The 16,604-nt window shown below is 33.3% G+C and overlaps 1 protein-coding gene across 11 annotated transcripts in view; it reads left to right on the top strand.

Moving 5' to 3' along the window:
* Positions 1-16,604, top strand: part of VPS13B (vacuolar protein sorting 13 homolog B) — a 768,204-nt gene that overhangs the window by 408,475 nt on the left and 343,125 nt on the right. For 10 of the 11 annotated variants that reach the window (XM_034668364.1, XM_019810220.2, XM_034668365.1 and 7 more), the window contains one exon: positions 4,340-4,560. In XM_034668364.1, coding sequence (XP_034524255.1) covers positions 4,340-4,560 — 221 coding nt within the window. Of the gene's footprint in view, positions 1-4,339; positions 4,561-16,604 lie in introns of those variants that run through there. The other variant, XM_034668374.1, reaches the window with a different exon arrangement.

Raw genomic sequence — 16,604 nt, forward strand, 5'->3', positions numbered from 1 at the left:
CCTTGCTGAGCAGGCAGTTAACTCTTTTTGTTAACAGGGCTCATCCCAGGACAATGGGACCATGACCTGAGCCCAGGCGCCCCTAAATAGACTTCTTTAAGTGGAAAAGAAATGGTCATAATTAAACACAAAATTATGAATAAAAAGATGTAAATGTGACAACATATACATAAAATGTGGAGAAGGGAGTAAAAAGAGAAGAGGGGGGAAAAAGAAAAAAGGTTTTTTTGTTTGTTTGTTTTTTTAGAATGTGTATGTTTGAATATCTTGACTGTTTTAAATAATACTGTAGTAAACATAGGGGTTCGTAGATCTTTTCAAATTCGTGTTTTTGTTTCGTTGGGTAAATAACCAGTAGTGTAATTACTGATCATAAGTTAACTCTATTTTTAATTTTTTGAGGAATCTCCATACTGATTTTTATAGTGGCTACACCAGTTTGCATTCCTACCAACAGTGCACAAGGATTCCCTTTTCTCCACATCTTCACCAACACATATTATTTCTTGTCTTTTAGATACTAGCCATTCTTACTGGTGTGAGGTGATATCTCCTTGTGGTTCTGATTTGCATTTTCCTGATGATGAGGGATACTGAGCATTTTTTCACATATCTGTTAGTCATTTGTATGTCTTCTTTGAAATACTAACTGTTCAGATCCTTTGCCCATTTTTAATTGCCAATTTATTTGGTTTTTTTTTTTAATGTTGAGTTGTTTAAGTTCGAAATGGAGAATTTTGATGGAGAGCAAATCTGTAGGTTACTCATTTTCATTTACCTCTCTTCTAGGCATTTTGGCTGCTCTCCGCTAGGAAAATTGGTTATATTCGTATTATTTGTAATGACTCATTCCTTGAAAGTATCCATTACTTAAATTAACATCACTTAGAATTAAAGAACCCTTTACCTTAACTGCCTTAAATCAATTAAGTGCTAAGTGGTTTGGGAAAACAATGTTAGCAGTTTTGGCTCATTTATATTTGCAGAATATAGTGTATCTGTCTCCAAAGTATTAACCTCACAGTAGATAGTAAAATAATTCTGTTATACCAAACCATATTTGAAATAAAAAACTCTCTGAGTCATACTGGATTGTGGGACATACTGGAAAAAATTAGGAGAAGAAGATACTTTTTTGTTTGTTTCTGAAGACAATTAATGACTGAGGTTAAGAGAGCAAAGAAAAATGATCTAAAAAATCTCCATTATTGACCTACTTTCTTATTTGCCACATTGAAGTTTGTAAAGTGATTCACTTTGGCCCCAAGTATGCTTTTTCCGGTAGTCTAGTGGAGTATCTTTAGAAAGGGAAAGACTGATTCCCTTTCCAAAATATTAATAAAATAAAATATTATCCACCAAGATTCAAGATTGTAAATTAAATTTGTATGATGAGGGTCTAGTAATTAATCACTGTTCACTGACCCCAACATTGATAATAAAATTTTTGAATGTGTATATAATACATATATAATTTTCTTTGGTATCTAAACCAGTTTTTTATCTTCTGCTTCTAGTATTGTGCAAAATCAGCAACATGTCATACAATGTAAGGAAATCCACCATGTATACTTTTAAAATTTTTTCTCGGTTGTAAGTTAATGTAATCTAATTAACTCCAGTTCTCTCTTCCTCATTTTTGACACATGTAGCTCACGGTCTTACTGAGTTTTCTTTATGTATTTATTTTTCCCCAAAGCTCAGTCATATTCATGCTCTTTCAGATTATTTAATCTGAATTAAGACAGTGTTTGTCATTTTCATGATAATTTTATTGGTGTCTTTTTCTCTGTCAATAATAGAGTTTTCACAAATTCACCCAGAAATGGAATTATAAATTTTCTTCGTTTTTCATTTTTCTTGTTCTTTATATACTTTGAAAATTTCTGAATTCTGCCAACAATAGTTTATCTAAAATAAAACATGTTACAGCATTAGAACTTTACAATTACAGTAAAATACTGGTCTTGAAAGTCTCAGAATAGTTTGTGGTTCTGGCTGCCACGGACATCTGAATATATTTTAGGGAGTCCCTAGAACATTATATTTCCAGTGTTATAAATAGATAAGGTGTTTTTATTTTGTGCGTATATGTATGCAAAAGGAATACTTGTGCAGCTAATGATTTCCTGTGTTTTGATAATTTTTTTCACAATGATTAATTGTGGGAATTTTTGTCATTACATGTTAAGATCCCAGCTTCTAGGTAGAGTGTGCTTTTTAAAAGACAGTCCGCAGACTAAATGGGTGTAAAGTATTGCTTTAAAACGTCCTGTTTAAGACTTAGAAAATGATGAAACAAATTTCAATTTATTGGTCTCGTTCCAAGGGAGAAGCAGAGATACAGCTGAGATAGTACTAATATCATTTGGGATTTTATTTTTAATTAAACAAAATTTTTTTTTAAAGATTTTATTTATTTATTTGACAGAGATAGAGACAGCCAGCGAGAGAGGGAACACAAAGGGGGAGTGGGAGAGGAAGAAGCAGGCTCACAGCAGAGGAGCCTGACGTGGGGCTCGATCCCAGAACGCCGGGATCACGCCCTGAGCCGAAGGCACACGCTTAACCGCTGTGCCACCCAGGCGCCCCTAATTAAACAAATTTAAATTTGGTGCTCTTCATCCAACATACCCACCATTTAGCATTTCTTGGATAACAAAAATTTGAAAAACTATATATAGCTCACTACCAGTTTTAAAATATGTAACCTGAAATCATTCCAGAATATTTTAAGACAAATTTGGCAAAGAGTTTATTTTGTAAAATAGCATGGAACTTTATGTAGGTTTAAGAATAATTTTTGAATTAGTTACAGATTATTTAATGTTTGTCATTCTTTCTTGGGGGCAAACATTTTAAATCTTAAGACAGGCAGAGTACCACAGTGCTGACCACATACTATTATGCAGTTTTCATTGTTTCCAGTCAAGTTATTGTGTCCTACTATGTAGCTAGATTTATTCTAGTATTCAAGTCTCAATTTCAAAGATTCTAATTTTAATCTTATGAACTATATTTGGTCAAGACATTTAGAGTATTCAAACTTACAAGAACCTACCTTGTAGCATCTACTTAATATCACCATTCATAGTTCAAATGATTATTTATATTCCGTGTGTGTGTGTGTGTGTGTGTGTGTGTGTGTAGTATGATCTTGTTTGTAATTCACTTGGTATTTTTACTGTCACTGGAAAATAACCTGAATGTAAAAGTACAGTGTGTCCCTGCTTCTTAACCGTGTGGGCATATCCAGCACAATGCAGGGAAAAAAAAAAAGACTTGAAGGAAATATTAGTTATGTTAATAGTTATTATTGGGAGTGGCAGGGTTTTAACTAGATTTTTCTTCTTTTTATATTTTCTAATACATCTTCAGTGATGTATCAGTACCTTATAAAGATGTCTATAATATCTATACTTAAAAGTGCTAGAATTGCAAAGTCAAAACTGTAAATCATAGGAACCTATTTTGCTTTAGTTGGCATCTCAAGAATAAATGTTAATAAATATTCCAATGCTGAGTATACTTTAAAAAATCATTTCACAAAGTACTGTATCTGTAGCTGCATTAAAAAATGGTTTTATCTCATAATTCATATTAACGACTTAATCTCTGATACATAAATAAAAGAAAAAAGTATAAAAGGAGGAAAGGAATTTTGCTTTTGCTCCTGATATTTATGAATGCTAATTTTTTGCCAAGTATATTTTATTTAAAAATAACGTATTATACATAAGAATCACCAGTGGAATATGCCAGAATGCATTTTGAGTCTTAACCCTGGAGATTCTGATTAAGAAGGTCTGAATTAGAAACCAAGAATCTATGGTTTATGTAAGCACCCATGTGATTTTGGTGCAGGTGGTCCAACAGACGATAATAGATTATTTATTCTTTTCCTCTCTTATTCTTCAGCTAGATATGTAGTCTTCAAGGTATAATGAATACATCCCCAGCAGTTGCACAATGCATCCCACTAGGGTGAAGGAAAAGGAAGTTAGAACTTCTATCTATCCCATTTCCTTAAGTTCTATTTCTGTATGTTTCATAATGTATGTAATTATTGATATAGTAGTATGTTATTATTTCTGTATGTTTTATGATTATATAATTGTTGATATGTAGTACGTTATAATAAATACAAATACAACATCTGTCAAAATTACTTTTAAATAGCATATAAATTGTTTAGCACATTGGTCTCTGGTATGGTTGCTTTTTTTGATGCAGTATTAAATGTTTTATATTTCAAAAATAGATAACAGATACTTTACTATCAAGTGACAACTATATTTTTATATGTGTGCTTCTCTACCCCCTTTGTCCTTGTTACCAGGTAATGCTTTTCCTTGGACCGTCAGCTTGCATCATTTCAGCATGTATACCCTTTTCGGAAAACAAGTGACACTTTGCCTAGTGGAACCCATGGGTTGTACCTCTACTCTAGCTGTTACATCTCAAAAACTACTCGCTACAGGACCTGATACAAGGCATTCATTTGTCGTCTGTCTCCATGTTGACCTAGAGTCACTTCAGATAAAATGCTCGAACCCTCAGGTTAGTATAGTTGATTTATGGAAGGAAATTTAAAATAATGTGATTTAAGACCAATTGTTATCAATTTTGTAAAGGGTTTCTCTTCTGTTTAGTGTCCTAAATTATTTTTAACAGAGCCATCAAGATCAGAATGGTTAGATTAAGTATTGCTTTGAAGCTCTCTCAAGTTTTGTAACTTAAACTCTTCTGAAAATGTAATGGTGGCAGCATAAATGCATCTTTTGGCTGAAAGAGTGAAATCAGTTACAGATGTAAAGTGTTTAAACACTGAAGGACTACTTTATTATCAGACTGGAAGAGTCTTTTAACGTAATCAAATGTAATTTTCAACCAGATTCTTACTCAGAACTTCTTTTGCTCTGCACGTAATATTAAAAAGCAAACAAACAAACAAAAAGTACTGTTTACTATTTAAGAAATATATTTTGCTAATCCTGTAACATTTCGGTGGGTATAGGCCAAAAGTGTTGAATTTTGTAGTGTTACAATTTAATATGAACTCCAATCTCCCAGATTTATACAAATTATTAATTGCATATAGTTAACTTGTTTTTTTAACCTTAAGCAGACTGTGGTATACTTTGTACAGAGATTGTCAGTGTTGAATACTATTTGAAATTATATTTTAAAACAATTCTTTTTAGGTAGTTAATTAGAACTCACAGATCAATATTGATAAATCTGTGTTTATCTCAGCTTTAGTGGTTACAAGCTAGTAATTAAGCCAATTTTTTAGAGTGTGTTTTTTTAAAGTGGGTTCAAATATTATTTCATATTTTATAGAGCCTCCTTACTGATACCATCCTCCTTTCTCCTCTTCTCCCTGCCTGGTTAATGGAGGATTAAGGGACCTAATGGCTGCCAGATTTCTAAATATCGTGTGAAGTGCTACAATGTAAACTCTAACTAGACTATGAAAGTTTTTCAACATATATTATAATCTTCTAAAATAACTACTAAGAATAAAATGCAAAAATATAAAGAGATATGGCCAAAAAGCCAACAGATGTATTAAAATGGAATACCAAAAAATATTCAAATGACCTAAAGAAGTCAATATACGGTAAAAGAGTTTGAAAACAGGGTAGAAACAGAGATGAAATCTTGCCATATACAACCATGTGGATGGAGCTAGAGTCTATTATGCTAAGCGAAATAAGTCAGTCAGAGAAAGACAAATACCATATGATTTCACTTCTGTGTGGAATTTAAGAAACAAAACAGGTGAGCATAGGGGAAGGGGGAAAAAAAGAGAGGGAGGCAAACCATAAGAGACTCTTAACTATAGAGAACAAACTGAGGATTAAGGGAGGGGAGGTGGGTGGGGCATGAGCTAAATGGGTGATGGGTATGAAGGAGGGTACTCGTTGTGAGGAGCGCTGGGTGTTATATGTAAGTGATGAATCACTAAATTCTCCCGAAACCAATATTACCCTATATGTTAACTAACTAGTATTAAATAAAAACTGGTAACAAAAATAAATAAATGAATAAAGTGGTAGAGCTGAACTATTCTCATAACGATGTTAAATGTTAATGATGTTAACTAGGAGTGTTTAGACCATGAGTTAGCAAACAAAAGCCTGCAGTCCAGAAACCCAGTTTTTACATTTTGTCTGAGTTTGCTGCTATGCAGAATTAAGTAGCAGCACCAGAAAACAGTATGGCTCACAACAAAGCTTAGAATATTTACTATCTGACCCTTAAACGGAAAGTTTGCTGACCTCTGGTCCAGCTATTCCTATTAAAAGGCAAAGATTTATAGAGCAAGACTCTATTATATATTGCCTAAAAGAGAAGCACTTGAAATATAAGGAAACAGATATAAATAAATGCATAGGAACAGTGTACCATACAAACAGCATAATACGGCTGGACTTGGTTATTTTAATATCAAATAAACATAAGGAAAAAGCGTATTACTAGAGATAAATACTGACATGAAACAAAAATGGGTAGAATTAAAGGAAAAAACAGATGATTCTATTCAATACTGCATAGTAGGAACTTTTTTACAATCTCTGTCAGCAATTATAAAGCAACTAGATGAAAAATAAATACCACAGACATAGTAAGGAAGTTTTATAACACCTTTCTCAGCGTTTGCTAAAGCAACCAGATAAAAATAAATAATTGGAGATCTAGAAGAATGAAAAATACTACAAACTCACTTTGATCTAATTGACATTTATAGAGCACCATATCTAACAAACATGGACTACACATTGTTTCAGATGTACATTGTTTCATTTTGTTTACGAGATCAAAATAAAGTATATTACTTAATCATAGTCAAAATGTATTAGGTCTAAGTAATAAATTATAAAAAACTGTATATATCTGGACAGTAAACATGCTTCTGAACTATGAATCAAAGGCAAAATCACTTGGACATAAAATATTTTGGTTGAATGACAAAAAAAGTGGATATAGTAAAGTAGTCTTCAGAGGAAAAACATAATTTTAAATATTCACATTAGGAAGAAAGATTTTTTTTTTTAAGATTTTATTTATTCGACAGAGATAGAGACAGCCAGCGAGAGAGGGAACACAAGCAGGGGGAGTGGGAGAGGAAGAAGCAGGCTCGTAATGGAGGTACCTGATGTGGGGCTCAATCCCACAACGCCGGAATCATGCCCTGAGCCGAAGGCAGACGCTTAACCGCTGTGCCACCCAGGGGCCCCGAAAGGAAGAAAGATCTTAAGTCATTCACTTAAGGTTCCACTCTAGAAAGCTAAGAAAAGAAGATAAACCCAAAAGAAGTAAAAGGGTAAAGTTAATAAAGATAAGAGATAACTAGTACAATAAAAAAAGAGAGAAAGATAAAACACAATTACCAATATTGGGAATGAAGGAGGAGCATTATCTCGCAGATCCTATAGACTTTAAGAGAATAATAGGATATGAACCACTTTATGCCAGCATGTGTAATAATTTAGATGAAGTAGGTATTTTTACTATAAAATAACTGTACAAAAGTGATACAAAATTGAAAATCTGAATATCCTTTTATATTTATAAAAGAAATTAAATGTGATATCAAAACAAATTTTTTTTTGCATTTTATTATGTGCAGTTAGCCACTGTATAGTACATCATTGGTTTTTGATGTAGCGTTCAATGATTTTGAAGACAAAGTCAGGCCCCAATGGGTGAATTTTATCAAATATTTAAGCGAAAAAAATAGGAAATTTTCACAAATTTTTTTCCAGAGATAGAGAATGAAGGATTCCTTCCCAGATTGTTTTATGAAGCCAGTATAATCCTATTACCAAACCTGAAAAAGTCTTTGCAAAAGAAGGAATTAGAAATCAATATCCCTCATGAAAATAGATGTAAAAATTCTTAATCAAATATTAGAAAATCAATATAGTAATACATAAAAAGGTTAATAAATGATGATAAAGTAGGATTCATCTTAGAAATTCAGGTTTGGTTTAATATTCAAAAATCATTTGGTAGAATTCACCATATCAGTAAAAGAGTTGAGAAAAATCTTATGATAATTTCCATATTTGCAGGTAAAACATTTGACAAAATTTAACTACCCATTCATGATAAAAACTCTTAGCAAATTACAAATATTAGAGTATTTTTCAAAACTGCTTAAGGATATATGTAGAAAATGAAATATCATATTTAATATCATACTGAATTGTTTCCACTAAAATATGAAAAAAGCCCATAATGCCTGCTTTTACTACTTGCTCTGTATCATACTAGATGTCCTAGCCGTTCCAATAAACCAAAGGAAATTAAAAGGCATAAAGATAAGAAAGAAGTAAAGATCTTTCTATTTGTTTATGATAAAATATTTTATAGAAAATCTTCGGGGAATTTATTAATGGAATTAATAAAATTATCAAGGTTGCAGGAGACGAGTAATGAATAAAAATCAACTGTATTTTTATATAGTAGCAACAAACAATTGGAAAATGGAATGAATCCATTCCATTTATATTGGTGCCCAGAAACAGAAACAAATGTATCTAACTAAAGATGTCCAAGACCTCTTACCTTGAAAACCAGAAAGCATTCCTGAGAGAATTTAAAGAACCTAACTGGAGAGAGAAACCTGTTCATAGATTGGATGAGTCAATATTGTTCAAAGGGCAGCTCTCCCCAGATTGATCTTGATATTGGGCATAATCAGGTTTAAAAACATTTTCTCTTTGTAAGACACAGTAAGACAGCAGGAAGCCATACACTAGGAGAAAGGGTTTTTTTTAAATACAATTTTAATTTGTTAGAGAAAGCACGCGTTGGGGGCAGGAGAGGCAGACGGAGAGGGAAAGAGAGAATCTCAAGCGGACTCCTCACTGAGCAGGGATTCTGTTGCAGGGCTCGATACCACAATCCCAAGATCATGACCTGAGCTGAAATCAAGAGTCAGAAATTCAACTGAGCCATCCAGGCACCCATAGGAGAAAGTATTTGTAAAATATTTGTCAAGGGGTGCCTGGGCAGCTCAGTTGGTTAAGCATCTGTCTTCAGCTCACGTCGTGATCCCAGGGTCCTGACATTGAGCCCCGCCCGCATTGGGAATCCCTGCTAAGCAGGGTGTCTGCTTCTCCCTCTCCTTCTCCTCCTCCCCCTGCTTGTGCGTGCACGCGTGCGCTCTCTCTCTCTCAAATAAATAAAAGCTTTAAAAAAATAAAATATTTGTCTAATTGTTATCCAGAATATTTAAAGAATGCTTTCTACCTGTTAACATGACAACAAAGAACAGTTAAAAATAAAATGAAGACAAATCCCAGGGCTAAGGTTTAACAGACATTTACCACTCAAGATGTTACTGGTCAGTAAACACCTGAAAAGGTGCTCATCATCATTATTTGTCAGGGAAAAACAAAATAAAACATGAAGACAATCCACTATACACTGGTTAGATTGGCTAAAATAAAAACGATAAGCATTGTGAATCATCTAGAACTCTTTGTATTCTGTTGCTGGGAATATGAAAATTATACAACTTTGGAAACAACTTGGAAATTCCTGAAAAAGAATAACATGCACTTAGCATATAACAGTCATTCCTTCCTCAGTTTTTCCTCAGAGAAACAAAAATATATGTCCATGCGGAGACTTCTATAGTGATGTATTTGGCGGCTTTATTTTGTATAGCCTAAAACTGAGCACAGCCCAAATGTTCATCAATAGGTGAATAATTAAACATATTATGGCCAATCCATACAATATAATACTACTTAGCCATAAAAAGGACTGAATTATTGATAAAGTGCAGCATCATGAATGAATATTACAATCATTATGCCGAGTGAAGAAAGTCAGACAAAAAAAGATTACTTACTGTATAATTACATCTGTATAAAATGTTAGAGTATGCAGTCTACTATATAGTGACAGAAAGATTCCTAGTTGCCTGGAGAAGGGAGAGGGAAGGAGGAGGGAATGATCCTAAGAACAAATTACAAAAGGAGATGAAGAAACTTCTGGAGAAAATAGAAAACATTTTTTGTATTCATAGTTTATATTTAGTAGTACCTTAATCCTTATATGATAGCTAACTGCTACTTGGAGTTGTCTACCAGAGACTTTCTATTTTAGGAACTTACGAATGTCATTTTAGCCTTGAGAGGATTGTCCTACTCTACATGTTCTGGATATCCATAGCTATCCTAGCTGAGAATAAATTTTATTACCATTATTGTTTAACTTGGGAAGCCACCATTAATCTTTTAAAAAATTTCTCTTTTACTTTGAGATACTCAGTTGTATTGTGATTTCTGTGGAATCTTATTAAATGTAATGTGGCTCAAACCTAGAGCTCTCTAATATCTTCATTGGATATCCACTTCATTTGGAATTGAGCTCAGGTGTTGTTGTTGTTTTTAAATACAAACTGGTTCTAAGCAAAGTCATCACCTAGATAGAGCTTAGTTTTGGTCTGGTATTTCCTTCTCATGTCTGCGTCCACTTCTTTTGTCCTTACCTCCTTCACCTGGCTCCCAGAGCCTCCTTGCTGCTGCTCCCCAAATACCAAGAGCTTTTATTTTTGAAAAATAATCCGAGGCTGAATGAACATCATGCCTCAAGAATCCCTTTACCCAAAATGTAATAATTCTTATCTATTCATTTAATTCTAACTGTCTTTTTCGTAAGTCCTCATAAACCAACTTCTGTTTATTACCAGTTTCTATAACCAAAGTTGATTGCAGGATTGTTGGGAAGTTTATGTGAGATACTTAAGAAATGTTGTGAAAACACCTTGTAAACTCTGAAATGCTATATGAATGCCATTTTGTTAGTTTAAATTGACTCTGATGTAAAATGTGAGAGCCTTTTTGTACATTGTTAAATATCCCTTGTGGAATGTAGCAGTGTTCCCGAAGGGCTAGGAAACCACAAAACAGTATAGCACTCTGAAGAATCTTTGTGTACTCAAAGATTTGTTCAAGAGTTAATACTATTTTATATCCTTGTGTGCCAGATGAACCTAAATTTTAATGATTAAAAATGAGACTCCAGGAGCACCTGGGTGGTCCAGTTGGTTGAGTGTTGAACTCTTGATTTTGGCTCAGGTCTTGATCTCATGGTTGTTAGTTCAACCTCCGTGTTGGGCTCCATGCTGGATGTGGAACCTACTTAAAAAAAAAAAAAAGAGAGAGAGACTCCAAGTAAACGTCTTTCTTGTGAGTGGTTGCTTTAGTATAGGCTTGCAGACTCACTCTGGATACTGTCAAAATTACAAAAGATGATTTGATTTTTTTCCCCCAAGTATAGAAAAATATTTATTGGGTACTACAAGTCTAGTATTACATACCTCATCCAGAAATGAGGAAAACAAAGATGAATGAGATAAACACACTGTCGGGGAGCGAGACTATTCTGTCCCTTCAAGGTCCTTTTAGGCGGACTAAGAATCAAGTTGACATCAGACAGATTAACAGAAAATCAAATTTAATAGCATGTACAAGAGTTGAAAGACTTAAATGTGAGACAGGGAACCATCCAAATCCTAGAGGAGAACACAGGCATACATATACATACATACGTACGTACATACACACACACATACAATGGAATCTTAGCCATCAAAAAGAATGAAATCTTGCTATTTGCAAAGACATGGATGGAGCTAGAGTCTGTTATGCTAAGTGAAATAAGTCAGTCAGAGAAAGACAAATACCATATGATTTCACTTCTGTGTGGAATTTAAGAAACAAAACAGGTGAGCATAGGGGTAGGAGGGGAAAAAAGAGGGAGGCAAACCATAAGAGACTTTTAACTATAAAGAACAAACTGAAGGTTGATGGAGGGAGGTGGGTGGGGGATGGACCAAATGGGTGATGGGCATTAAGAAGGGCACTTGTTATAATGAGCACTGAGTGTTATGTGTAAGTGATGAATCACTAAAATCTGTTCCTGAAACCAATATTACCCTATATGTTAACTAACTAGAATTTAAATAAAAACTTGAAACAGCAACAAAAATAGCGTACGCGTGGGGAATCCACAAGAAATGGAAATTCCAAAGATAGGCAAAATTAGGTATATATGTCATCTTGGACTAAGGAGAAGGGATAGGGGTCTGGGACTTCAGAGGAAAGGAATGCAATTTACAGAAGATGAAAAAGAGTAAATGTTTAGTAAATTCATGTTTGCTGAGTCACTCAGAAACAATGGGACATAGAGGAATTTGATCAAACAGGCCTTCCTTCATTCCTCCCTATCTACTATACCTCATTCTTATCATAATGTAGTTCTTTGTGGTCATAATTCTATTCCTAGAGCAGTTCCTCTCCTAAATTCTTTGAGGCAGTTGTTGGGGGAGGTAAAGAGCTTTTCCTGAATCTGCTGGGTTTTGGTTGTTTTTTAATTCAATATATTCTTCATGTCAGAGTGACCCACTATGGGGTGGCCTGCCCTTGGCCCATATAACATGAAGAAGGCCGTGCCTACACACATCTTAATGCAACTGTTGAAAGCCACAGATAACGAACCCATCTTGAAAGTATCATGAGAAAAATAATGCATTACATACAAGAGAACCAAGGTTTGATTTTTAGCTTACTTCTGAATGTGAAGGTCAAAAGAGCAACATCTTTAAATTGAGAAAATTAAAAAAAATACAGCCTCTCAACCCAAAATTCTATATTTAAAAAAATACATGTTTATGAATAAAGACCAAATAAAGATATTTTCACATAAAGGAATCTATTGCCAGTAGAACTGCATTATAAGGAATCTTGAAGTCTTTCAGGCTAAAGGGAAATGAAACCAGATGTTCGAGCATCTTCTTAAATGTTTATTGGCCATTGCGTTTGTGCATTGACAATTCATATTACTTACATTAATTTGTATTTTCTTAATTATTAATAAGGTTGAACAGTTTTTGAGTGTTTATTGGCCAATGAATTTTTTTTATAAATTGATAATTTATATCATTTACCCAGTTTTTCTGTTAAATTTCTTAGCCATTTGAGGAGCCTCCCTTAGGCTCTATAAATATAAACCCTGTATTTGTAATGCAGTTATTTGCCTTTATGGCATCTTTTACCAAAATTGTTTCATCTTTCTTGGTCAAATATATGTATAGGTGTATTTTTATTTTCTGGGTATCCTACCTTATAAAGAATATTGTGGGCCCCTGAAATACATCCACATGCATCTTGAAATTTACCATTTATTTTTAAGATTAATGACTCAAAATAACCTTTTTTTTTTTTTAGTGGTTTTTCACTAATCCTTCTGTTTTGGTTTTGTTTTTGTGAATGCCAGTGCTTCTTGTTCTTTTTTGTGCCATGGACTTCTTTGAGAGTCTGGTAAAAGCTATGAGCCTGTTCCCTGAAACAATGTATATATCCACCAAATTTTGCATATGTTATCAGAAGCTTTGCAGAGTATTGATTTGTAGCCAGTACATAAGATTCTTGATTCCATTTTAAGGAAATAATTCCTTCATAAATACCATTTTTTTGTTTCTCCATTTGAGTGATATCAGAAGTCTTGATACTGGTATATTAATTAATTTGATTCATTATTGCTTAGATACAAAACCTTCAAGTAGTTTATATATTTTAAAATAAAGGGCAAGCTCTGTATGTAGGGCATACCCAGAACAAATTCATTTTCATGCAGACATTATTGTAGGACTGTGTATCAACTATGGTGAACTAAACTACTATGTCAGTTCCTAGAACTCATTGCCATTCAAGGGCCTTAGACAGTATAAATATTTAACTCAGTTGAATATTCAGAGTTTTTTTTCTAACGGTGATTTTCATTAACCCTTCCCTTTAACTTAACTGTTTTACCAAAGTTACCCAATTCTCTTTAATGTCTTTAGAACATTAGTCTCTTTAACCTTAACAATTGTATTTATTCTAAAAGACCCTATAGAATCCTATTTTTAATATAATAAAATTTCAGTTTCCTTTAACCAATAAATTGATATATTTTGTTTTCTTATAAAGGCATTTCTAGGAACATAAAACCATCTTTGCATCTTTGTGTTGTAAATATGTGGAACTAGAGAAAGAATGGATTTATGCTTTTATCCTGTTTATTCATAGTTTTTATTGCTGTAAATTATGTTCAGTTTTCAGAAAGGTAGTGGAATTTGACATCACTGTCTAGGAACACAGCATTGAGTTTAGACAAAACTGGATTTGTATTCACTCACTCATTTTTAATTTTTCAGAGCCCCTTATTTTCATTTTTATCTTTAAGCAAAATTAGACTGGGTAAGAGTTATGCTTTTATATGAAAAGGCTTTTTAAAAAATTTTTTGGCAAAACTCTTTTTTGAAACTGAGTTCTAATGATTAGTGACAACCTGCGTGCCAGATGAGCTAGCCTTTTTAAGTTTGTATTCACTTAGACCTCTTTGGTGTTCACCACGGATTAGTAATCTTTTGTTGAAATTCCATTCCTGCTTGATTTCCATTGAAATTGTATATCCATGGTTTCCTTCTTCTATCTTTATGGTTACTGTTGTATCGGACTCTCTCTCCTAATACCCTGCAGAGCAAGTTCTTCCTGCCTAACTGGATAGACTTTTTTGTTGCCCCTATATCATTTGCTGCTCTTGGCTATTGCTCTTGCTAGTCTTATGACTAGAATGGCCTTTTGCATCCACTTAAATTGCATCTATCCTTCAGGAATGTATCTCCTTGAGAATTATCTCAGCCTCTCCAGTCCAATTAAGTCTCCTTTCTGATTGGCTATAGATTAAATGAGAAAGTATATATGAAATTAATTTTTCAACAGTAAAATATTACACTTTTGATATTCAGTTAAGTTTTTGATATAGAAGGTATTGTTGATACTCAGTCACCTTCATACATACACATAAAACTGCCTCACACGGTGCTCATTTTTTAGAAATTTTTGAAGTTTTATTGGGATATTCTTACATACAATAAACTGCACATGTTTAAATTAATGCTGTAAGATTTGGCACATGAAACCATTCTCAGAATCAAGATAATGCGTGCATCTGTCATCCTCAAAAGTTTCTTTATGCTACTTTGTTATCCTCCATTTCACTTCTTCCCCTTATTCCAGGCAACTACTGATTCTGTCATTATGGATTAATTGTCATTTGCTAAGATACCATGCAAATAGAATCATACAGTTGTATCCTGTGTCTCTAGCTCTCCTTTTTAAAAAAATTTTTTTTGACTAGCTTCTTTCATTCAGCACATCTTGAGATTAAGCCATGTTTTTCATGAATTCATATTGATTTCTTTTTATTGATAGATATCATTCTGTTACATGGATATATACTGTATTTTGTTTATCTCCTTACTGGTGAACATTTGAGATTTTTTTCCAGTTGTAGATTACTACAGAAAAACTGCTATGAATGTCTGTATTCAGGTCTTTGTGCGGACATAGACTTTCATTTTTCTTGGGGGGAAACAGGAGTGAAATGGCTGGACCATATGATAGGTGTATGTCTTTTTCAGAAGCCATTAAACTGTATTCTAAATTTTGCTTTCCCATCAGCAGTAAAGGAGCATTTCAAGTGTTCTACATCTTTGCCAATACTGGTATGGTTAGGCTTTTTAAAGTTAGCTCTTTTAATAGGTGGGTAATGGTAGCTCATTGTGGCTTGAATTGGCATAGTTTTCAGTACAGCTTGGAGAATAAGAGTTGAACGTTTATCTTTAAATTTTTTATTTTTTTAAAAACCTCTGAATTTGGGATGTCTGAATTCTGTGATAGCAACTTTCTCCTTTGAAAATAAAAATATGTTTAAAGTTTACGTGTTTGCTTGGTGCAGTAACTACACAATGTGCTTAGTGACTTTCATACACAATTATTTAAGGGTAATTGTTGAAGGGAATAAGAAATAGTGACAATAAAAGCATCAGTTCTCTTAAGTAAATAAACCTTACGCCCTCAGAAGTATTTAGAACTTGATTTCTTTGGTTTATGCTTTCTGTATTTGTCAGTTTTAATTGTTTAAGAGAAAGTAAAAGAATCTGTTTTCAAAATATGGTTTGCAACAAAATTGTTTCTTTTTAACGAGAACTTTTTCTTGATTATGAAGGACAAAAGAATTTGAACTGAAATTTTTCTGAGAGGCTTTTTGTAAGATCTCTAGCCATTAGATTATTTTTTTAAACAAAAAGAACTATAACCTGAGATTTGAGACTTCATCACACAAAAAGCAAGAGAAAACTGTAACCCAAGTACTGTTTTATATCAAATAAGGGTTGACAACAGTGTTTTTATGCATCTGTTCTGCCCACATAAGAAGCCAGTTTTATCATCTGGATGTGTCCTGGGGCTGAAACTTCTTATAAATATGAGAATTTCACTTTTTTAAAAAATGGCAAGCGGAATATGGTATCCAGCTGTGGATTTGCTTATATATTTTGTTTGCATTTTTTTTCCTTGGGCTTGTTTTATACAGTATATGGCAATATGTTGTCATACAAATTCCATGATTAATGCTTATTTATGAAATCTTATGTAAATATCTTAGAACTTAGTCAAACAATGTGCAAGTTAAACAGTTTTTTTCTCTGAATATTGGAATGACAAATCCAAGGGGAATAGTAGGTTGGATAG

Source organism: Ailuropoda melanoleuca, chromosome 9 (genome assembly GCF_002007445.2).
Source record: "Ailuropoda melanoleuca isolate Jingjing chromosome 9, ASM200744v2, whole genome shotgun sequence".
NCBI classification, from domain to species: Eukaryota; Metazoa; Chordata; class Mammalia; order Carnivora; family Ursidae; genus Ailuropoda; species Ailuropoda melanoleuca.